Here is a 25,018-nt window from a genome sequence, read left to right as displayed (position 1 = left end):
CTAAGGTTTGCTCAAGGTAGGTGGGTGTGGAAGATCTAAAAGACGTAAAGCTGCTTTCTCCCCAGGGAAGGGGAGAATGAGAAACAAATCCACTGTGAAGAATGGTCCCGTGGAGTAAAGAGGAGGAGAAGAAATGTCCTTTGAGAACTTACAACCACAGTTTGGCCCCTTCACAAGTTTGCATCTAAATTAATGCCTTCTGGCGGTCAAAAAACCCCCCCTCAGCTATGAAGTCTCAGTAGACAATGCTCCTAGGTAACCAGCAAAGCAAAAAACAAACACACAAACAAACAAAAGACCCCAAAAAATCTCCACAAAACTCTATGTGTAAATTCAGTTAAGTCCTGGTCATTAAAAAAGAAAAAACCCCAAAGATAAAGATACTCAGCCAAAAATACAAAAACCAAAAAAACCCCACAAAAAATTTAAAAACTACACACATGTACTATGAAGAAACAAAGCACAATGAGCAAGAACCAGCAGAAACAACAGTGAACTTAGACCTATGAAGATATCAGTTATTACATTATCAGACTCAAAAAAAATCCTCAAAAATATTAATTAAAAATATCTACAAAAATACACCTAGATGCAGAATAACTATAGTAATGAAGTTCTACAGTGAAATGAAATAACACCAAAGATAAAAAGAAGATTCTAAATGAATCAGAGAAAAGTGACAGATTACTTTCAAAAGGCAGAGAGGTAGTTCTAACTATGAATAAGAATTGTTTTACCATACAATACTTTGCATAAAGAACCTGGACCACCTCATTTCACTAAAACAACGTGGAACAGTATTCTTTCACTTATCCTGACGTTTCTGTACCAAGATTTATTTGACAAATGCTTTACTTTACTTGACAAAAGGGTATACAAAAATGACTAGAAGGAAACAGATAATAGAGAAATTCTTTTTAATTTTATTGATTTAGTCATTCTAGTTGGTATTTGTAAATCTAAAAATGAAAATATTTTGCAATTATGTAGCAAAGATATTAGCCACTGTCTCCTCAACAAAACTATTAACTATTCAGGTTTTGGACTTTAACAATGCATGTCCAAAGAAAAGAACCAGAAACAATGATACACTAGAACCTATTAGAGATGAATTTAAAATCTGGAATCAGTATCTACAAGATGGTTTATGTTTCATGTTCATGCATAGAAGCTGATGAGCAGTTAGGTGTACTGTCAAAGGATGCTGCCCTTTAAAAATCAGGAAAATATGGGCTAAGAATTTGGATTTGCTATGTTGAAATTCTGATAAAAATTCTAATGAAGTTGTCTTTCTTTTAATATGAATTGCTGTAAACTATTCATAAAATATCTTATAATTAGATAAAACTAAACATGGTCCATTGAATTCAGATGATAGGTGGTGATGACCATTTTTCCTGAGAAAATGAGAGTTAATGTGTCTAAAGAGATAAAATAGAGGTTTGAAAATATGAGCAAAAATAGAAGGACTATTAAAAGAAAAAACCCTAAAACCCAGTCAGATTAGGAAAAAAATAAAGCAAACAGAACTCACAGAAACAAAAAACATAATATTAAAAAAAAACAAAACCATAATATTAAATTCAAAAATCAATGGATGGACTTCTACTTCCAATAAGGTGGAGTGGATATACTTTTCCCCATTCTTTCTGCTAAGTATTGGGTTGGCCAAAAAGTTCGTTCGGGTTTTTCCGTGACATCTTTTTGGCCAACCCAATACAATTAAACCACTGGACATTGTATATAAAACAAACATAAAAAGATTATGAAAGGTTGAAGGAAGAAAGGGGACCTTCCAGGACCTGAGGAATGACACAGTGGTGAGCTTTATCTTTCCTGGGTTTTCATTTTGCCTCATATATCTTGACTTGGAGAAGCAAAAGCTAACAACCAGGAAATACCAACAGATGCAGACAAATAAGGCCCCAATAAAATCCTGTTTCCTTTAGCAAAAGGACCATAAAAGAGATAGCCTAGCAAGACAGAAAATTCTCCAACCCTAAAGCACTCTATTCCAGCCGAACACCACAGGAGAAACTGTGGCCCACCTCTACTCATGCCAGCAAAGTCCTGTGGGAAGCCTAGACTTCAACCCTTCTGAGGCTGGTAATGAAGAACCCAGCACTGGTGTGGTGTCAGAGAAAGCCAAGAAAGCAGCCAGGACTTTCATCCCCACCTGCCAGTAATGTGCCCCCACCTACAGGGTCAGTGGAGACCGTGTGGGGAGCTGGAACTCCCATCCTTACAGCAGTAATGAGTAGCACCCCTCCCAACCCAGCTGTCAGTGATGTTAGGTAGGGAACCTGGTTTTCCATCTTCACATGGTTGAAACAAGGTGGAATCCCCTGCCTTGACTGAGCAGTGTCAGAGAAAGCCCGCTAAAACAGAAGGTTTAAATAAGATCCAGAGTCTCATAACATAATACAAAAATGTCTAGAATTCAATCAGAATCATTCATCATATCAAAAATCTGGAAGATCTCAAACTGAATGAAAAAGTCAATCATGCCAATATTCAATCCCTGGTCAGGGGACTGAGATCCCACAAGCTGCGCGATGTGGCCAAAAAAAAAAAAAAAGAAATATAAAGTCTCAGCAAAAAATAAAAGCTATAAAGAAGAATCAAATGAGGATTTTAGAACTGAAAAATACAGTAACATAAAGAAAAGGCTCAGTAAAAGGGTTCAGTGCCAGAATGGAAGGAACAGAGGAAAGAAACAGTGAACTGGAAGATAGAACAACAGAAATTATCTAATCTGACCTATGGAGAGAAACAGTAAAAATAAATAAAAAAGGCCTTAGGCCCCTGTGAAACTATAATAAAAAATCTAACATTTCCATTATTGGAGTCCTGGAAGGAAAGGAGAAAGAGAAAGGGGCTGAAAAAATACCCAAAGAAATAATGGCTAAAAACTTCCACATGTAGCAAAAGAGATAAACCTACTGATTCAAGAAGTTGGGAGAACTCCAAACAGGAAAAACTTAAAAGAAACGCAAACCAAGACACATCATAATTAAACTTCTGAAAACCAATGACAAAGATAAAATCTTGAAAACTGGAATTTTATTTTTATTTTTCAAGCACAAAATCTTTCTATATTTCTTCCTTCCTTTAACTAACATTTATGGAGTACCTATTCTGTGCCCAGAGCTGTTTAAATGCATGGACAGTATTTGAACAATAATACTGTTTCAGTAAACAAAATAAACAAAATACCTTGCCTTCACCATGCCAGAGGTTGAGGTAGGCACAAAGACTATGAAAACAGCCAGTTTAAAACAACATCTTACATATAGAGGAAAAACAATTAATGTGACAGTGGATTTTTTTATCAGAAACCACAAGAGCCAAAGTGAAGTGTCACAATATTTTCCAAGTGCTGAAAAAAATTGTACTGTCAACCCAGAATCTTACATGCAGGGTGATCAGACTTAAAACATTCTAAGGTCCTTGTAATGTTCAGGAGGAAACTAAAGATAATAGGTAACCATGAAAAGAACAGATACATACTAACAAGGGGGAAAATGGAAAGAGAAAAAGGGAAAAAAAATCTGCCACCAATCCAAAAGCAGGCAAGGAAAGAAACAATTCAGAAAAAAAGGGACTAATAAAAAAGCATGGAGAGGAAGGAGTCAAGATGGCAGTGTGCAAAGACTCAGAGTTCATGTCTCCCCGCAACTAGGGCGCCTGCAGGACGCTGGGGGGGGACCTTAATGCCCAAGGAGACAGGAGGAAACCCCAAGTGAAATGGTAGGATGTGGGGGGACTGAAGGGGGAGGAGAAGTGGAGGCCAGACAGGACCAGCACCCCTGAGGGGTGGCTGAGAGGCAGAAGGGGTTCCCACGCCTGGAGGGACCCTTGGGGGCTTGGATCAGGGGGAAGCACACCCAGCATATCCCCTGCCCAATCGGCCAGGGAAGTCTGCCCGGCTCTCGGGCTGGGTCCTATGCTCTCAGAGGCCCCCTCTGGGCCATGTTGGTCCTGGGAGCATAGGAAGGAGTCTGGGGTAAAAGCAGATAGGCAGGCGGGAGGGGCCCTCCAGGACTGAGGAGCAGGAGAGGAGTGGAGGGTGTTTGACCTGTCCACTTGAGCCCAGGAAGCCTGCTGGGCTCCCAGGTGGGGTCTCCCACCCTCTGAGACCAGAGGCGGGAGGCATGCCTGGGCCCCTTCTGTTCCTTTAAGCCTAAGCCCCACCCCCACAGCCCCAAGGGCCTTTTCCAGCCCTGTGGGTCCTAAGCATAGGCTCTGCACGCCCACCCAAACCCTGCCCCTGCTTAGGCCCCATGTGGCTTGTGGGAACTTGGTCACGAGCTGGGAGTTGGGTCAAAGCTCCTCAGGTGGGAGCTCTGAGTCCGAACCACTGGACTAACAGAGAACCTCAGACCCCAGGGAATATCTATCAGAGTGAGGGCTCCTGGAGGTCCTGATCTCGGCACCAAGATCCAGCTCTACCCAACAGCCTACAAACTCCAGTGTTGAAAGCCTCAGGCCAGACAACCAGTAAGACAGGAACACAAACAATCCCACTCATCAAAAAAAAAAAAAAAAAAGATATGGCAAAAAAATATGTCACAGATGAAGAAGCAAGGTAAAAACCTACAAGACCAAATAAGTGAAGAGGAAATAGGTGATCTACTTGAAAAAGAATTCAGAGTAATGATAGTAAAGATGATCCAGAATCTCGGAAATAGAATGGAGGCATGGATTGAGAAAATACAAGAAATGTTTAACAAAGATCTAGAAGAACTAAAAAACAAACAAACAGAGATGAACAACACAATAACTGAAATGAAAAATACACTAGAAGGAATCAATAACAGGATAACTGAGGCAGAAGAACGAATAAGTGAGCTGGAAGACAAAATGGTGGAAATGCCTGCCGAGGAGCAGAATAAAGAAAAAAGAATGAAAAGAATTGAAGACAATCTCAGAGATATCTGGGATAACACTAAATGTACCAACATTCGAATTATAGGGGTCCCAGAAGACGAAGAGAAAAAGAAATGTCTGAAAAAATATTTAAATAGATTATAGTTGAAAACTTCCCTAACACAGGAAAGGAAATAGTCACCCAAGACCAGGAAGCACAGAGAGTCCCATACAGGATAAACCCTAGGAAAAACACACCAGACACATATTAATCAAACTAATAAAAATTAAATTCAAAGAAAAAATATTAAAAGCAGCAAGGGAAAAACAAAAAATAACATACAAAGGAATCCCCATACAGTTACCAGCTGATTTCTCAGCAGAAACTCTACAAGCCAGAAGGGAGTGGCAGGATATACTTAAAGTGATGAAAGGGAAAAACCTACAACCAAGATTACTCTACCCAGCAAGGATCTCATTCAGATTCGACAGAGAAATCAAAGGCTTTTCAGACAAGCAAAAGCTAAGAGAATTCAGCACCACTGAACCAGTTTTACAACAAATGCTAAAGAAACTTCTCAAGGCAGGAAACACAAGAGAAGAAAAAGACGCACAAAAACAAACCCAAAACAATTAAGAAAATGGTAACAGGAACATATATATCAATAAGAACCTTGAATGTAAATGGATTAAATGCCCCAACCAAAAGACACAGACTGGCTGAATGGATACAAACACAAGACCCATATATATGCTGTCTACAAGACATACAGACTGAAAGTGAAGGGATGGAAAAAGATATTCCATGCAAATGGAAATCAAAAGAAAGCTGGAGTAGCAATACTTGTATCAGATAAAATAGACTTTAAAATAAAGACTGTTATAAATGTTTATGTACCCAACAGAGGAGCACCTCAATACATGAGGCAAATGCTAACAACCATGAAAGGTGAAATCGACAGTAACACAATAATAGCAGGGGACTTTAACATCCCACTTACACCAATGGACAGATCATCCAAACAGAAAATAAATAAGGAAACACAAACTTTAAATGACACAATAGACCAGAGGGATTTAATTGATATTTATAGAACATTCCACCCAAAAGTGGCAGAATACACTTTCTTCTCAAGGGCACAAGGAACATTCTGCAGGACAGATCACATCTTGGGTCACAAATCAAGCCCCGGAAAATTTAAGAAAATTGAAATTGTATCAATCACCTTTTCTGACCACAACACTGTGAGACTGGAAATCAATTACAGGAAAAAAACTGTAAAAAACACAAATGCATGGAGGCTAAACAGTTCACTAAAAAATAACCAAGAAATCACTGAAGAAAACAAAGAAGAAATAAAAAAATACACAGAAACAAATGACAACGAAAACACAATGACCCAAAACCTATGGGACACAGCAAAAGCAGTTCTAAGAGGGAAGTTTACAGCAATTCAATCTCACCTCAAGAAACAAGAAAAACCTCAAATAAACAATCTAACCCTACACCTAAAGCAACTAGAGAAAGAAGAACAAAGAAAACCCAAAGTCAGTAGAAGGAAAGAAATCATAAAGATCCAAGCAGAAATAAATAAAATAGAAATGAAAAAACAATAGCAAAGATCAATAAAACTGAAAGCTGGACTTCCCTGGTGGCGCAGTGGTTGAGAGTCCACCTGCCGATTCAGGGGACATGGGTTTGTGCCCCGGTCTGGGAGGATCTCACATGCCACGGAGCGGCTGGGCCCGTGAGCCATGGCCGCTGAGCTTGCGTGTCTGGAACCTGTGCTCCGCAATGGGAGAGGCCACAAAAGTGAGAGGCCCGCATACCGCAAAAAAAAAAATTAAATAATAATAAAAAAAAAACCTGAAAGCTGGTTCTTTGAGAACATAAACAAAATTGATAAACCCTTAGAGAAAAGGGAGAGGACACAAATAAATAAAATTAGAAATGAAAAAGGAGAAATCACAACTGACACCACAGAAATACAAAGAATTATAAGAAACTATTAAAAATAACTATATGCCAATAAAATGGACAACCATGAAGAATGGGACAAATTCTTGGAAAGGTACAATTTTCTAAGACTGAACCAAGAAGAATTAGAAAATATAAACAGACTTATCCCAAGTAATTAAACTGAAACCATAATTAAATATCTTCCAACAAACAAAAGTCCAGGACCAGACGGCTTCACAGGTGAATTCTATCAAATATTTAGAGAAAAGCTAACACCTATCCTTCTCAAGCTCTTCCAAAAAATAGCAGAGGAAGCCCCCCAAATTCATTCCACAAAGGCACCATCACCCTGAAACCAAAACCAGAAAAAGGTATCACAAAAAAAGAAAATTATAGACCAATATCTCGGATGAACACAGATGCAAAAACCCTCAACAAAATACTAGCAAACAGATTCCAGCAACACATTAAAAGGATCATACACCATGATCAAGTGGGATTTATCCTAGGGATGCGAGGATTCTCCAATATACGCAAATCAATCACTGTGATACACAATATTAACAAATTAAGGAATAAAAACCATATGATCATCTCAATAGATACAGAAAAAGCTTTAGACAAAATTCAACACCCATTTATGATAAACTCTCTCCAGAAAATGGGCATAGAGGGAACCTACCTCAACATAATAAAGGCCATATATGACAAACCCACAGCAAACATCATACTCAATGGTGAAAAACTGAAAGCATTTCCACTAAGATCAGGAACAAGACAAGGATGTCCACTCTCGTCACTCTTTTTCAACATAGTTCTGGAAGTCCTAGCCATGGCAATCAGAGATGAAAAAGAAATAAAAGGAATACAAATTGGAAAAGAAGAAGTAAAACTGTCACTGTTTGCAGATGACATGATACTATACATAGAAGATCCTAAAGATGCTACCATGAAACTACTAGAACTAATCAATCAATGAATTTGGTAAGGTTGCAGGATACAAAATTAATGCATAGAATTCTGTGGCATTCCTATACACTAACAACAAAAATTCAGAAAGAGAAATTAAGGAACCAATCCCATTTACCATCGCAACAAAAATAATAAAATACTAGGAATAAACCTACCTAAGGAGGCGAAAGACTTATACTCAGGAAACTATAAAACACTGATGGAAGAAATCAAAGATGACATAAACAGATGGCGAAATATACCATGTTCTTGGATTGGAAGAATGATTATACTACCCAAAGCAATCTACAGATTCAATGCAATCCTTATCAAACTACCAACGGCATTCTTCACAGAATAAGAACAAAAAATTTTACAATTCGTATGGAAACACAAAAGACCCCGAAGAGCCAAAGCAACCTTGAGAAAGAAAAATTGAGCTGGAAGAATCCGGCTCCCTGACTTCAAACTATACTACAAAGCTACGGTAATCAAGACAGTATGGTACTGGTAGGAAAACAGAAATACAGATCAATGGTACAGGATAGAAAGCCCAGACATAAACCCATGCACATATGGTCACCTAATTTATGACAAATGAGGCAAGAACATATGATGGAGAAAACACAGCCTCTTCAATAAGTGGCGCTGGGAAAACTGGACAGCTACATATAAAAGAATGAAATTAGTACACTACCTAACAGCATACATAAAAATAAACTCCAAGTGGATTAAAGACCTAAATGTAAGACCAGACACTATAAAACACTTAGAGGAAATGATAGGAAAATACTCTTTGACATAAACCACAGCAAGGTCTTTTTTGACCCACCTCTTACGAGTAATGAAAATAAAAACAAAAATAAACAAATGGGACCTAATGAAACTTAAAAGCTTTTGCACAGCAAAGGAAACCATAAGCAAGATGAAAAGACAACCCTCAGCATGGGCAAAAATATTTGCAAATGAAACAACGGACAAAGGATTAATCTCCAAAATACATAAACAGCTCATGGAGCTCAATATCAAAAAAACAAACAAACCAATTAAAAAATGGGCGGAAGACCTAAATAGACATTTCACCAAGGAAGACATACAGATGGCCAAGAGGCACATGAAAAAATGCTCAACATCACTCATTATTAGAGAAATGCAAGCCAAAACTACAATGGGGTATTATTACCTCACACTTACCAGAATGGCCATCATCAAAAAATCTAGAAACAATAAATTGTGGAAAGGGTGCAGTGAAAAGGGAACCCTCCTGCACTGTTGGTGGGAATGTAAATTGATACAACCACTGTGGATAACAGTATGGAGGTTCCTTAAAAACTAAAAATAGAACTACCATATGACCCAGCAATCCCACTACTGGGCATATACCTTGAGAAAACTGCAATTCAAAAAGACACATGCACCACAATGTTCATTGCAGCACTATTTACAATAGCCAGGACATGGAAGCAACCTAAATGTCCATCGACAGATAAATGGATAATGAAGATGTGGCACATATATACAATGGAATATTACTTAGCCATAAAAATAAATGAAATTGAGTTATTTGTAATGAGGTGGATGGACCTAGAAACTGTCATACAGAATGAAGTAAGTCAGAAAGAGAAAAACAAATACCATATGCTAACACATATATATGGAATCTTAAAAAAAAAAGTGGTACTGATGAACCTAGTGGCAGGCCAGGAATAAAGACATAGATATAGAGAATCGACTTGAGGACACAGGGAGGGGGAAGGGTAAGCTGGGACGAAGTGAGAGAGTAACACTGACATATATACACTACCAAATGTAAAATAGATAGCTAGTGGGAAGCAGCCGCATAGCACAGGGAGATCAGCTCGGTGCTTTATGACCAGCTAGAAGGGTGGGATAGGGAGGATGGGAGGGAGGCTCAAGAGGGAGGGAATGTGGGGATGTATGTATGCATATGGCTGATTCACTTTGTTGTACAACAGAAACTAACACAGTATTGCAAAGCAATTATACTCCAATAAAGATCTATTAAAAAAAAACCCAAAACATGGATGTTTGAACTAAGCCCAACTATATCAATTATCATAAAAACATGTGGCAATTTTTAATATACCTTTCTTCTTATAGATTAAGCAGCCAAGTTACGATGTAAGAGATTTGCTTTAAAAACTTCATCTGATTTTATACAGTTCATTGTGCTCAAGAATTCAAGAATACACATATTGCAAGCACACATGGTCAATTTTAACAGATGCTTCATGCACTACTGGAGAAGTTAAAAATACAATACTGTTTAATCCATTGCAGACTTCTGACCAAACGTAACATTATACTGCATAGTATAATTTAAATAACGAACGAGGGGCAGGCTAGTCAGGTCAATAGGGTCTTCTGAAGACAGCACTCTGCATCTACTGTCTAACAAAACAGCTTAACCCCAGCTGTGGCAATGTTTTCTTTGAATGAACCTTTTTTTAGGGATTAATATTAGCTTCGATTATCTTTAGTCATGAGTTGCTATGAGCTATTTCTGTTCAGCTCCCAAAACTCACTGTACATTTAATTATTTTTCACTCCTTTATGAAAAGGATGAAAACATAACTGTTTTTCCTAAGTTAGTGACATAAGATGTGGGTCTCTTTCTCAGAAAGATAAATTTCACATTATTTCAACAAAGAGCACAAGTGATGTACACAAAATTTCCGTGAAAAATCTGTCTAAAAATTATAAGAGCTTGCCATTTAAAGCTACTATTGAAGAATGGCAAGGGACCTGACCATTAAGCCAGCCTCAAATAAATAAATGAAGCCACAGCTAAACCTCAACCTTGCTGACCATTTGTTTTTTCTTTCTGTAAGATTGTGGGCTTCTTCTCTGATGTACTGAAATGTTGCCAGGTTATGTCTGGCCTCAGAGGGTTTCTTCATTCGTTGTGCTCTGTCCTTGTGGAAACTTGTCTGTGTAAAGTCCCATATCCTCCAGTTTGGGGAAATTTTCAAGTGTTTTTTCTTTTGATTATTCTCTTCCCTACTTTTGTATTTTCCCCTCTTCTTTCTCTCTGGGCCTCCAGAATGAAAGAGGACATTAGACTTGAATTGGTCCTCTGTGTCTCTTGTCTTCTGTTGCAACTTTTGTCTCTGTACTCTACGGAACAGTTTCCCAACTAGAGAGAGCAACTCCCGAATGTTTTCAACTGGAGAAAACAACTAATTCTAAGAATTCTCATGTGCCGTCCGATTGTTCCTTTTACATAGTATCCTAGTGTCATCTTTTGGATGTAATACCTTTGAGAAGCTCTCTAGATATATTAAATCAATTTGTAAGATATATGTTGTGTTCTGAATTATCTCCTTCCTGAAGAGTCAGTGCTTTCATTCATCTTGGTCTTTTTCTTCAATGCCTGGTGATCCCTGGTTATCAGATCTCACTGCAGAAAGCAGCTTCGGTGGGTTTCCTCTGCTAGTAGGTCAGTAGGAGTGCTCGTCACAGGCTTCCTTCTGAGTGTGGGAAAGACATGGTGGGCTTTTCCTTGAGGTAAGGGGATGGGGAGGAGGGTGTCAACTTGGGGGGCCCTAATATCCACATCAGAAGCTTTAGCTTTCCTCAGCCATTCTGTTTAGTGTTTTGTTGTATTGTTTTATTTTCAAGAAAATAGTCTTACAAATTTTTTGGCGTGGTAATAAACATCAGTATGTATTCTGTACAGAATAAGTGGTCTGAGCACCCATCCCATGTGTACACCTTGAATGACCCAAGTGTGTTCAGTTTCACTGCTCACCTCGGCCTCGGCCTCACCTGCCAGCTCTAGGTCCAGAAGCTCCATCTCCAGCACAGCTGTGGGCGGGCCATCTCCCACACCCACCGCAGCTCTCATGGCTGAGCTTGGGCCCTGCTTTTTGCATCTATTCACATGCTCCCAGAACATCCCATCTTCCAGGAAACTGTTAAAATGTTTTCTTCCTTTGATGAGGCCCTCTTTTCCTTGCCCATCCACCACCTAACTGTTGGGGTTTATTCCTTTTTAAGTGTTTTCTTTTTAAATGACTTCTTTTTTTAAATAAATTTATTTATTTTATTTATTTTTGGCTGTGTCGGGTCTTTGTTGCTGTGCACAAGCTTTCTCTAGCTGTGGTGTGCGGAGGCTACTCTTCGTTGCAGCACACGGGCCCCTCACTGCGGTGGCTTCTCTTGTTGTGGAGCAGGGGTTCTAGGCACGCAGGCTTCAGTAGTTGTGACTCATGGGCTTAGTTGCTCCGCAGCATGTGGGATCCTCCCGGACCAGAGCTCAAACCCATGTCCCCTGCATTGGCTGGTGGATTCTTAACCACTGCACCACCAGGGAAGTCCCTCCTTTTTAAGTTTTTATACTTTTGTTTCAGTGGGGTCTCAGGAAAGGTGGAAAGTCACTTCAAACCAGGAGATAAAACTATTATATAAACCATGTCTGATGGTCAAATCAGTTTGGGAAAACCAAATTAATTTATTCTTAAGATTTTTGTTTCTATGCAGATGACTTACCACAGAAAACAGATGTATACTCACAATTTTCAAATATTCAAATCAAAGATTTAAAAAAAATCTATTGATCAAGGAAGTTGGGGATAGCCAATTAAATTGTGATGGTTTATGATTATATTTTCCTTTACTTTTATTATTATATCCTTAAGAAAAACTCTACCTCAAGGCTGAAAGTTTTCTCCTGATTTAAAAAATCTACAATGCATAACAAAAAGAGCCTATACTGGGAGTTAAGAAACTAAAATTCCAGTCCCATCTCTTTAACTAATATACTTAGGAAGTGAGGCAAATTTCTTAATTCCACTGGACTTGTTTCTCCAACTCTAAAATAAAAGAGCGGTGTGGGCTAACTTAGGAAATGTGTGTTGAATCCATCTATGGTCTAGAGTGTACTAGTTGCTTCTTGAACAAAAGGAAGAGTTTTCTCTGGCCCTTCCAAGAGCTAATTGGCCTGTTTTATGGGTGGTAAACTGTGACCAGAGGGATGATCATGAACTTAATTGAAGGGCAGGAGACAAGCTGGACTAGATAAGGTCTAAGTTCCCTGTGAGCTTAAGACGCTATGGCTTGAGGGTATTAATACTTTCTTAGGTTTACGGGCCTGAACAGGGCCATCACATGTACCTCAAGCTGAGATGGATTCGCTGCACGATAGTGCCTGCTGAGAAGTGCTAGTGGCACTTAAACTCAGGGGTTCAGACTGGTGCTGAGGGTGAGTGGGATTCTAACTGGAGTTACAAAGGTGAGTAGAAGGAACAGTGATAACTGTCTTACTTCCAAAGAGACTTAAACACCAAACGCTATCAAGAAATGACACCTAAGCCAGGGTTTTCATTTCACTGGCGGTCGATCAAGCATCCACACTCATCTTTGTAACTTCCATTTGGCTCCCAGGGCATGCAAATAGAAACAGGAGGAAGAGGGGGAAGACAGAGAAGAGAAAAAGTGCCCTTGAACTCCTTCAGGACTTAACTGTCAACAAACTGACTATTAAACGCACAAGAGCAAACAAGCCCTCTCAGTCCTTCAACCACATCTTTCAAGCTCTGTTTCTGAGAGTAGAAAATTCTAAGCTCAATTTGAGTGTCACTGTAAACTCCTCTCTATGCCAGATGATTTTAACCACATATTTATATCCAAAGTACAAACAACTTAAAATGTTTACACTGAGTAGTAATGGGAGTCATGTGTCAAATACAATGGTAGGAAAAAGAGCAAAGCTTTCTTCAGAACTAAAGCTTGAAGATATACAATATCTGTGGAAAATCTGGCTTACAAATTAGAATGCATTGTTTACCTATTCCATTTAATTATAGAGAACATGCATTTTTACCCTTTGCATACAACATCTAATGTCTCGTTTTTTGGTTTGGTTTTGCTCTGCAGTGCAGCCCGAGGCTCTGGAAGTCTCATAGTTCCATATACAGAGTCTCAAGGCACATGGTCACACAGTTTCCTGTCATTTGTGGCCTCCACTTCCTTTAATCTCTCACTGCCAGGGAGAGGCAGTGAAGGATCCATCCACCACGTCCCAAAGCAGAAGAACAAAGGCAGTGAAGAGAGCCCTCCTCTGTGGTTCAGAGGACCTCCACGTGTCAGCTTTCCTATTTGGATACTGTAAAGACCAAGAAAACTGCAGGGGACCAGGGATGGACTCTTGGCATCCTTCTACTGGGACAGAGTCCTGTGAACTGATCGCTTAGTACAAGCCTGTGGTGACACCTTCTCCTCAGCTTCTAGTTACTAGTCATTCAGGCAAAACCAACCAGAAAAGCTCTGTAGAGGACATAGCATATGGCTTCACACAGTCCACAGCTGCCCGCCCAAAGAAAATCCACCAAGGGTTAATGCTTAAGGGGGTGATGAAGATAGCAATGGATGAACACAACCATGGCTGCCGACTTCTTTGATGCAACATGTCTTAGATAGATCATCGCGGTAAACTCAGAACTCCGAGGTGATGTCCAGCTCTTCATTCTTTGAGAGCCAAGGTTCCCCACCCCTTCCCTCCTGGCCATGCTCACCTCAGGCAGTCTCATGCGTCAGCCCCTCAAGTGTACTCATGTGTCCTGGTGAACACAAGGCTCCCACAGCCCCCCAACCCTTCTCTCAGCACTTGCCTCACGCAGTACTCTTTGGATTAATGATGACTACACTGAATATTCACCTGAGGCCACTAGCCCTTTGTTTTAAAACTCAGAGAAGCTGACACCACCTCACGCTTTCCTTTTGCTTTTTCTGTCACTTGGCAGACAGACTGCTTTGTCTTATCTTACTTTAGGTAGTTCTGTTTGCTCCTCTTAGCTACAGAAAAGAGCATCCTCTGCATTCTTTTAAAAACATACATTTTAATTTTCAAAGAAGTTGGTACTTGAACAGAAGTAATTTTTATATACTCATTCTCAATTTGATTCCATAGGTGTACTAGCCAGGCCCACTGAAAATGCAGTTTCTCTCATTATCTCCCCAACACCCAACACCTAAAGGCTGGGAATGCTATGAAGAAGCAGCAAATCTTGGAGGGGAAAACAAAAAACAGAAAGTAATTTGTAGGGCTGAACAAAAACACGAACAGACCCCTCTGCATCGGTTTTTACTTTTATACTAATTTTTCACTTCCTGAATCCATATAACCAATTTTAAATAGAACTTAACTAAAGCTAAAAGAACCAACCAACAACATACTTATAATTTTAAACTTTCTTTTCACTCAGAATGTTTGGTTGCTTGATATATTCTGTATCTTACCCATAAGTTCTGAGAAAAAAATATTGAGATATATGACTCTTTAAGCTACATTAACTGAGGATCTAAACACATCTTACCTGTAAATACGTTTCCAAACCTTGTCGTCGTTGTTCCAAGACTTTTGGGACCCAGTTCCGAACATGTTTGGAAGGGATTTCTGGAGTTTTAATACATTTCTTAAGCTATAAAGACAGAAAAAAACATAGAAAATGTGTTTTAATTATAATGACATTATTTGAGGGAAAAGCCAATAAAAGGAAGTGAACCACTGCTATCTCCAATAAAAATATAGAGGAAAATATATATACACTGAAATTTCATCAAAAATTCTTTCTTTAGCTGTCCTAAATGTTCAGGTTTCAGGACAAGAGTTCTGTGTTTTGGTAGTTGTTGCTATTGTTATACATCATCTGGCATTTCAGATGGGAATTATTTTTCCTGAAGAATTAAGAGTTCAGTAAATGAACTATAAAGGAAGTATAGAAATTTATAATTTCCAAAAAAAATTAATACAACAAAATTTTAGTTGGAAGAAGTACTTTTCTTTTTATAAATTTATTTATTTTTGGCTGCATTGGGTCTTTTGTTGCTGGGCTTGGGCTTTCTCTTGTTGCAGCGAGTGGGGGCTACTCTCCTTTGTGGTGCCTGGGCTTCTCATTGCGGTGGCTTCCCTTGTTGCAGAGCACAGGCTCTAGGCGCGCAGGCTTCAGTAGTTGTGGCACGCAGGCTGTAGAGTGCAGGCTCAGTAGTTTTGTCACATGGGCTTAGCTGGGCATGTGGGATCTTCCCAGACCAGGGCTCGAACCCACGTCCCCTGCACTGGCAGGTGGATCCTCAACCACTGCGCCACCAGGGAAGCCCGAAGAAGTACTTTTCTGATGAAAAGTCTTTCTACATATTTTTCACATAAAAAAGGAAGACAGAATGCAATTGTTTATAACCATCATCCCTGGAAATGCCATATGAACTAGACCATATCATATGGAGAGTTTCTTAAAAGTTCTATTAAAAAAAAGTTCTATTAAAAAAAGTTCTAAAAAGAAAAGACTGATCCTTCCAAAATTCCTAAGCATTAGGTCTAAATTTTGTTCATGAAAACTGAGTGACGGTTCTCAGCTAAGCCTTTCTGGGCAGCAGTCTTAAGGGACTAATATAGATAAAGGAAAATTCTATCGGACGTTGAGTTAGAGCTGCCTGTCACAGGTGCATCCTACCACATCCGCATCCTAAATACGTGAATATTACCTTACAGGGCCAAGTACTTTATATATCTGATTAAATTAAGTGTCTTACAATGGAGAGATTACCCTAGATTATCCAGGTGGGCTCAATGTAATCGTAAGGATCCTGATTTATCGGGAGGGAAGCACGAGGACCAGGGTCAGGGAGAGACTGGAAGATGCTACATGACTGGCTTAGGTGATGGAGGAAGGGTCATGACCACCGCTGACCTATGGAAGCCAGAAAAGGGAAAGGAATGAATTGTCTCCTCTAGCCCATTGATACCTTAACTTTAGCCCAGTGAAACTCAATTTGGATTTCCGACCTTGAGAGGTATAAGATAATAAATTTCTGTTGTTTTAAGCCACTAAGTTTATGCTAACTTGTTACAGTGGCAACACAGACAAAGCCAACACACTGCCTCTAAAATGGAAAGACTTAATGCTCTGAGTAAAAAGTTGGAAAATTTAACTGAGACTGCTCCTTTACTACACATGCAAAGAAATGGCATTATGACCTCTAAGAAAATGCACACAGCTAAACCCCAGCACCTAAAACTGTAATAAAAAAAGTTCTCATACACAAGCATATCTTCATTAACCATTGTAAGCTGAAAGTTGTTGCACACTATGAAAAAGGGGTTTTTGTGCATTTCAAAGATGAGCACTTGTGTCAAGACGTTAGGCTGAGCCCATGCTTGCCTTCTCCCGCCATACCCGAAGCGCCACTAACAGAACACTGTGAAAGTATTAGCTGCAAGCCCAAATCTATCCTCCTTGTCTTCCTCACCAAACTCCTAAATTATTGGAAACAATACTGCATTCAGCTAAATTCAGCTTAAAAAGCTAAATTTCCCACACCCCCTTGCAGAGAATGGAGGTCAAAGGTAATCAGAAATCACTGAGAAAAGTGTTCCATAAAATCTCTTTTAAAGTGGAACAGACTCAGCTAGCTGGTACCTTCTATACTACTCCCCTTTCACCCCCTCCTGCCTAGAATGCGACTATGATGGCTGGAGCTGCTGTGACCGTTTGCCACCATGAGGAAACTCTTAGGATGGAAGACAGGTGTCCAGATGAGCAAGCAGAAAAAAGGACTTGGTGCCTGCACACTGCCTGGAGCTGCCACAACACCCCAGACTGCCCGCCTCCAGACTTGCTTTCTAAGAGGAAAAAAATAGCCCCCCTGCCTTTTTTTTAAGGTTACTGGTATTTGGACTTCCTGTTTCATATACCTAAATTCAGTTCTGGTAGATATTACAAAAAGAAAAAGGCCAAAGGGAATAGGCCTCAGAACAACACAGAGGACAGGGCAGGGAGGAAGGGGCAATCACCAAGCAAGAGATTAACAGCTTTCTAAAAAGACGGAAAGCAGAAGCATGATCTAAAGAAAACACTGGAGCAGAGGAAGCCCCAGCCCAGACCTCCTCAGGAAGGGACTACAGAGGGTCTGGACATCAATCTTCTCAGCAGCCTGAGAGGCTCTGTGCTCAGGACTGGCATAAGAGGAGGAGGGAGTGGGAAGAAGGATCAGTCTATGCCCCAGCCTGTGCCAAAGACCACAGAGATGACTAGAAGCCCAGTGTCATCCCTAAGCATGCACACCCTCCCCCAGTAAAAAAGGGTCAGTGATCCTAAAGAACTGAATGAAGTGTTTGGGTTGAAGAAGGGTAGTTGCCATTCTAGTCATTCTGGTTTTCATGGGGTCCCCAGCCTAATATCTGCCTCTCTACCCTCATTCCCTATAATGAAGCCCTTAAATTAACACACTCTACAGATACCAGACTTATGTACCCAAAGCAGAGGAACCAGTGACAAATACCCAGAATAACTGGATGGGCAATCAAAGATCACTTTCATAGGAAAGCCAGCACTATGAAAGAGAAAGGACAAGAAAAACAAATGGAACAACTAATCCCAAAGGAAACAGAGAAATCAAATAACAGAAGAGATCTTTAATATCCGCAGGGAGATTTGAGAAGATATTGCTTCTATAAAACAAGAACAGGATTTTAAAAAACCCAAGAACAGGTTGCTATGAAAAAGAAACCATCAGAGAAGAAGAAAGAGATGACAGAAATTAAAAAAACATAACAGAGAAATAAGTTAAAAGAGGTAGAATATAAAATGATGGAAGTCTCTCAAAGTGTAGCATAAACAAAATGAGAGAAAGGGTAGGTGAAAAGATAAAACACATATCGGATTAATCTAGGAGATTTAATATGAAAGTAATAAGCCTTTCATAAAGAAGACATTTTCAAAGAAAAGCCATTTTTATAGGACCTAATATATGTCTTCAGATTAAGGACCTATTGAGTACCAGCATAATGTGTAAAAAAGGATCCACATTTACTGACATTTATCAGTTGAGATTTCAGAATATTGAGGACAGAGAGAAGACAGAGGGAAAAACATTAGTTGGCAAACAAAGGAAGCAGAACTGTATTGGCAACTGACTTGTCACCAGCAACAATGGATGCTAGAAGATCAATGCTCCAAAGATCCAATTTGACATGGATTTTTATAACCAGAATCTCATCAATTAAGTGTGAGAGAAAGTTTACCTCCCATGCCTTCTTTTACCCAAATTTGAGCATGTAATTCCAGAAAACTGAGAAATTAAACCAAGGAAGAGGAAAAATAGGATCAGGACTCATAGCTCTACCCCATCAGCATGGGGAAGGGAAACCCAAGGGCAGCTGAGCACAGCAGGCCTAGAGAACTATCAGTCTAGGTTAAAGCAAAAACCTCCACGAAGAAGGTGGATTCCATGTAGCAGAGAGTATGGAGAAGATGGATAAATTTAGGATTTGTTAAAGTACATTATTCTTTTGTCTATCAGAAAAAATAAGTTCTAGGGTAAACAAAGAGCCCCTGAAGAAGGTCATGGAACAGAAGACACCAAGCTCCTCCTATGTGTTAGGGACACTCCTGCCTTCATAGGGCTTGCATACCAGGAAATGGACAAAAAAACCATAAACGTGTTAATAAAACAGGGTGAGGGCAGAGAGTAACAGACGGGGGTGTGCGCTGGGGGGCAGCTGGGGAAATGACTGTGTGAGGTGAGAATGTCTCAGGAACCACCTGAATCATGCTGGGAGGGAGCCAGGGTTAGGAGCTGGAGAAGGGCCACTGCAGCAGAGGCAGCAATGGAAAGGGAGGGCCGAGCCTGGTGTTCCAAACTCAGCAAGGAGGAGACGTTTCAGAGAGGTGCAGCATCAGACACTGTAGGGCCTTGCAGGCCGCAGAGGGAATTTGCTTATCATTTTACATGGGAAGCAAACTCAATGTCTTAAGCAAGGGAATGATCTGATAAAATTTTTATTTTAAAGAGCTCGTGCTAGATTCTATGAACAAGATGGACTGTAAGGGGGTGGAATCAAAGCAGGGAGACCAGTCAGCAGCTCCTGTAGGAGTCCAGGCAAAAGACGACTGTGACGTGGACTGTGGTCGTGGCAGTGGAGGTGGGGAGAAGCAGAAGGCTGCAGAGTAGGTGAAAAGTGGAGGTGATAGAATGACCCCAAGACTTTGACTGTTTCAGGTCTTTGACCTCAGCTGGCAGCGCCCTGTTTATGAAAGGTGGTAGAATGCCAGGTTTAGACTAGGTGGCAGAGAACATTATTTATCTCCCCAAATCCACCGTCCCTCTCTTCTGTAGAACAGAACTCCTAATTTTGAGCTAAGTACATGACTGCCCAGAATAAAGAACACATCTCCCAATCTCCCTGGAAGCTATGTGTGGGCGTATGACTGAATTCTGGACAAAGGCAAGTAAACAGACATGTCCGCGCAACTTTCAGGAAGTGTGTTCTTAAAGGGAAGGACTGTTCCTTCTTTCCCTTCCTCCTTCCTGCCGGCTGACTTGCCCATGTAACGGCTAGACCTGGAGCAGTCACCTTCCACCATGAGATGGAAGCCTTGTGTTGAGAAGAGGGAAACCACAAGAGGAAAGCCTGGGTCCCTGAGGCCCATGAAACTGCCACACCGGCCTTAGGTATTTATGTGAGAGAGAAATAAAGGTGTATCTCACTGTTAAGGTCACCATTATTTTAGTTCTAGCGTCACCTGCAGCAAAATCGAATACCACAGTGGGGATATGGCTGATACTGCAAGCTGCCTGTCCAATATTCACTCCCTTCTTCTTCTTGTAAAATAAAACAAAACAAAACAAGCAAAAAAACACCAGTGTCATTCAGAGGGCCAAAATGCTAAGCAAAAAAATATTGATTTCCCAGGTTCCTTTATAATATGACAGAGTTGTTAATGATATGCAGTTTAAGTCCACTGGGTTGGGCTCCTGTTTTCCTGAAAAAGAGAAACTGGCTCTTCTTTCTGCCAGAAATGTGGAAACAATGCCTGGAGGGACAGCAGCTATGTTGTAACCAGAGGGTGAAAGTCACATGCTAAAGTAAAGATGGTGAAGTGGAAAGATAAAAGGAGCCTGGAACACAGATATTACAGAATCGATACATCAACCTGGACTGCCTGCTTTTAGTTTTCTTGTAATGTGATTATTAGTTTTATTTTTTATTTTTTGCGGTACGCGGGCCTCTCACTTGTTGTGGCCTCTCCTGTTGTGGAACACAGGCTCCAGATGCACAGACTCAGCGGCCATGGCTCACGGGCCCAGCCACTCCACGGCACGTGGGATCTTCCCGGACCGGGGCACGAACCCGTGTCCCCTGCATCAGCAGGCGGACTCTCAACCACTGCGCCACCAGGGAAGCCGCAATGTGAGAATTATTAATCTCTCACTTGTTTAAGGGACCTAGTCAAGTTTCTATTATATCCAACCAAAGATAATCCTGACACAGAGGAATCAATTGTTCCGTTTTGGTGATTTCAAGTCAGAGATGCCCAACAGGCAACCAAGTGGAGATAATTTGCAGGCAATTGTATATGAGTCTGTAAACTGGGAGTGAGAATATCTAAGTGGTATTGAGAGCCACAGAACTAGAGGCCACGACATTGGGAGTTCGGTACAGATGGAGGAAAAGGTCTGTGAGGGGCATAATCCTGAGAAGCTCTCAAGATGCTGCCTCGTGGTGCACATGCCTATAAAATTCCTTCCCTTGGGTCTGGATAGGACCTGTGAATGTGGTGAGATAGTCACTCCTTTGATTGGGTTACATTACACAACGAGACAGGCAATCCCTTGATCAGGTCCCACTTTATGAAACCCAGTCCCAGCAGACTGCTGTCTTTGAAGAAGTAGGCTGTGTGTTATGACAAAGCCACATGGCTAGGACCTGAGGGTGGCCTCGAGGAGGGGAGAACCACCTCTGGCTGACCATCACCAAGAAAACAGTGGACCTCAGTCCTATGACTGCAAGGAACTGAATTCTACCCAAATGAGGACATGACAACGTGAAGAGGACCCCGAGCCTCAGATGAGATCACAGTCTTGGCAACACCTGACTTCAGCCCGATGAGACTCTGAGCAGAGAAGCCAGCTAACCTGTGCCCTGACTCCTGACCCGCGGGGACACTGAGGTACCACATTTGTGTGGTTAAAGCTGCTACATTTGTGGCAATCTGTTACCCTGCAGGAGAAAACTAATACAAAGTCCACGGCCTGAGACATCCAACTCTGAGGGGCAGGGAAGAGAGGCAGGGCAAACAGTGAGGAGGCGGTGAAATGGTAAGTTGAGTCAGAGAAGTGTTTCTAGAAGGGGCATGATCAGACTGTGCAGAGCGATACTGCAAAGTCAAAGACACTGTGTAAAGAAGAGCGGGAAGCGGGAAGGCAGAGCCTCCTCTTCCCAGGAATTATACTGAGAGAGGAGAGCAAGGGGGTGAACTTGGGAGGGAAGCATGGGGTCAAAGGTGAGTTCTATTTCGTTCAATGGGAAATACTATAATATATTAATTTATTAATGAGACTGATTCAGTATTGGGGGAGGGGAGAGAGAGAGAGAGGAGTAATTTATGATTATCTGTAAGGGAATAAATACATATCTCATCTCCACACTATTTGAGGTATTTCTCAAACAAGAACAAAGCCAGAAAATGCTAATTACTTGGAGGTAAAAAGCTTATTAAGTTTCACTTTAAACAAAAAGAAACTTCTTTAACACTACTGAACCACAACATTTCTTACATTTCAGAATAGAAAACCAACTCCATTATCTGTCCTTCTCTCCTTCTTATAAAAAATCTTGAAGATATAGTACTGAAAAGATTTTTCCTTTTTATTTATGTCAGGAGTACTGAGGAAGCCGATCATCATAGCTGCTGGGCTCGGTGACAGCGTTTGTAGGTGAGTAATGAAGGGCTCTAGATGAGGAGAGACAAACCCAAGACAGTATGTGTCCAGGAGGGCTCAGCTGCTTACAAGATAAATACCCCTCTGCCACTCCATCCCATGATTAACTGCGTCCAGGCTGCGTCCAGCCAAACGGCCTTTCTGATCCCCACAGATAGTGACCAGATTCCACGATACCACAAACACAATCCCCTCTGCCTGGCATGACCACTCCCTTCCCTTCTCATAACTGTTAGAGGAGCTGACACAGAACTTACTCCGTAAAGACCTGCTGCATGTATGTTGGTGATAGCAACCATTTTCCACCGAAAGGAACAGAAATACTTTTCCCAAGCACGTGAATAAAAAGATGAAAAAGGGAAAAAAGGTTAAGGAAAGACGTGGGGGACACTTGTGGGAGCATTCAATCTTTTATTCCATGTTGTCACCCTACCTCCTCAGGGTTCCCTTTAGAGACACTTCACGAGGTGCTGTACCCCTGGTTTAGCCCCATATGGCAGTTTTTTGGTTTTTCTGAAATGTGGACTTCGTTAAATTAAATATGAGAATGCAATAGTCTACTCAAGCCAAAAGTAGGCAGTCACAAGAACTCATTCATTTAGGAATGAACCAGCACCATATTTCCCTGAAGCTTTTGTGAATAAAAGGCTGGGCTGGAACTGACAGCTGGGAAGGCAATGCAGACCGGGCTCAGCAGTCTGCCATGCAGGGGAGGCTTTCCTCTCCACACCGGGGACTGGGGCCTCGGGATGGAAGCTGCTTTCCAGGACCCCCACTGACGGTGCAAGTTACCTGGCTGTAGCGGGGCGCAGCCTGTGGTGCAGGGCAGGGGGTCACAGAGAAAGCTCTTACCCTGTCACAGCCTGGGCCTGAGCCGTGAGGAGAGCACCCTATAACTTTATTTTTTTTTTTGAAGATACCCTGCTGAGAGCGACCAGAGAAGAACAGGGTGGGGGTCTGTTCTGGTTTCAGTATGGTGGTGGTGTTTTCCCACCCTGTACTGGGAGAGCTACGAAACAGGGGCAAGTGTAACCTGAGGTTAGACTCACGGTGAACTAAACTCCCACAGTAGAAACTGTTCTTGCTGACCAAAGCACTCCTCCAGCAATTTATAAAAATGCATAATATTCTCCAAATATCCCATTTGCCAAATACTTATTTAACGCCTAGTAAGTGCCCAACACTAACAGACAGTGAGGAAGGTACAAAAAATAAGACACGGTCCCTACTTTATTTATTTCCTTCTAGTTTTATTGAGATATGAGTGGCATACAGCACTGCATAAGTTTAAGGTGTACAGCATAACGATTTTACTTACATACATCATGAAACGATTGCCACAGTAAGTTTAGTGAATATCCATTGTCTCATCTATAGATACAAAATTAAAGAAAAAGATCTTTTTCCTTGTGATGAGAACTCTTAGGATTTACTCTCTTAACTTGCATGTATAATGTATGGCAGTATTGATTATATTTATCATGTTGTACATTACATCCCTAGTACTTATTTATCTTATAACTGAAAGTTTGTGTCTTTTAACTGCCTTTATTCAATTCCACCTCCCTCTACCCCCCCCGACTCTGGTAACCACAAATTTGATCTCTTTTTCTATGAGTTTGTTTGTTTTTGAAGTGTGATTGACCTACAACACTATGTTAGTTCCTGGCAGTGACTTGATATTTCTATACAATACAAAATGATCACCAGGATAAGTCTAGTTAAGGACATCGTCCCTAGTTTTTTAAAATATATCTTCTAGTTAGACAAAGCTTAGGGATACTGCGTTTTAATTATCTCAGACGTTTTAAATTTAAGTAGAAACCTCCTAAATGGAAAAGGAGTTCCAAGAACAAAGAGATGAAGGAATAAAAGAAACTCACCTGAAAGAAGAACCTGAAACGTTTTAGTTTTGTTTGAATAGATGAGAACACAGAGGGAAGGACATTCAGCATGGCAAAGACAGAGAGGCAGTGATTTTCATATACTGGGGTGACAGGGAAGACTGGCTTGGCTGCCACTAACTTTTTCTTGGGAGAAGCAGTGAGAAACTAAGGCTGGCCAGTAAAGGGGTTTGTGGTAGACAAAATCATGGTCCTCCCAAATATGTCAACGTCGTCATCCTTGGAACCTGTGAACGCATTGCCTTACAGGTGTGATTAAATCAAGTATCTTGAGATGGGAAGATTATCCTGGATTATCCAGGTAGGCCCAATGTAATCTCAAGGGGGAGGCAGAGGTGACCAAGTCAGAGAGAGGAGATGTGATGACAGGAGATATGACGATGGAAATAGAAGTTGGAGTGATGTGGTTGCTGGCTCTGAAGACAAAAGAAGGTGATGAGCCAAGAAAGGTGGCAGCCTCTAGAGGCTGGAAAAGGCAAGGAAACTGATTCTCTCCTAAAGCCCCCCAGAAGGAACATAGTCCTGCCGACACATTTAGAGTAAGATTACAAATGTGTGTTGTCTTAAGCCACTAAGTCTGTGATGATTT

General features: G+C 40.9%; 1 protein-coding gene across 3 annotated transcripts in view; it reads right to left on the bottom strand.

Moving 5' to 3' along the window:
• SNX24 (sorting nexin 24) overlaps positions 1–25,018 on the bottom strand; it is a 163,628-nt gene that overhangs the window by 47,600 nt on the left and 91,010 nt on the right. For all 3 annotated transcript variants that reach the window (XM_089909231.1, XM_022588672.3, XM_089909230.1), the window contains one exon: positions 15,118–15,222. In XM_089909231.1, coding sequence (XP_089765357.1) covers positions 15,118–15,222 — 105 coding nt within the window. The remainder of the gene's footprint in view (positions 1–15,117; positions 15,223–25,018) is intronic.

This window comes from Delphinapterus leucas, chromosome 3 (assembly GCF_059928025.1).
Source record: "Delphinapterus leucas isolate spDelLeu-1000000601 "Yukka" chromosome 3, BTC_Dleu_Yukka2, whole genome shotgun sequence".
NCBI lineage: Eukaryota > Metazoa > Chordata > Mammalia > Artiodactyla > Monodontidae > Delphinapterus > Delphinapterus leucas.
Note: the sequence above shows the minus strand (reverse complement) of the source record. Positions and strands in the feature narration are given on the sequence as shown.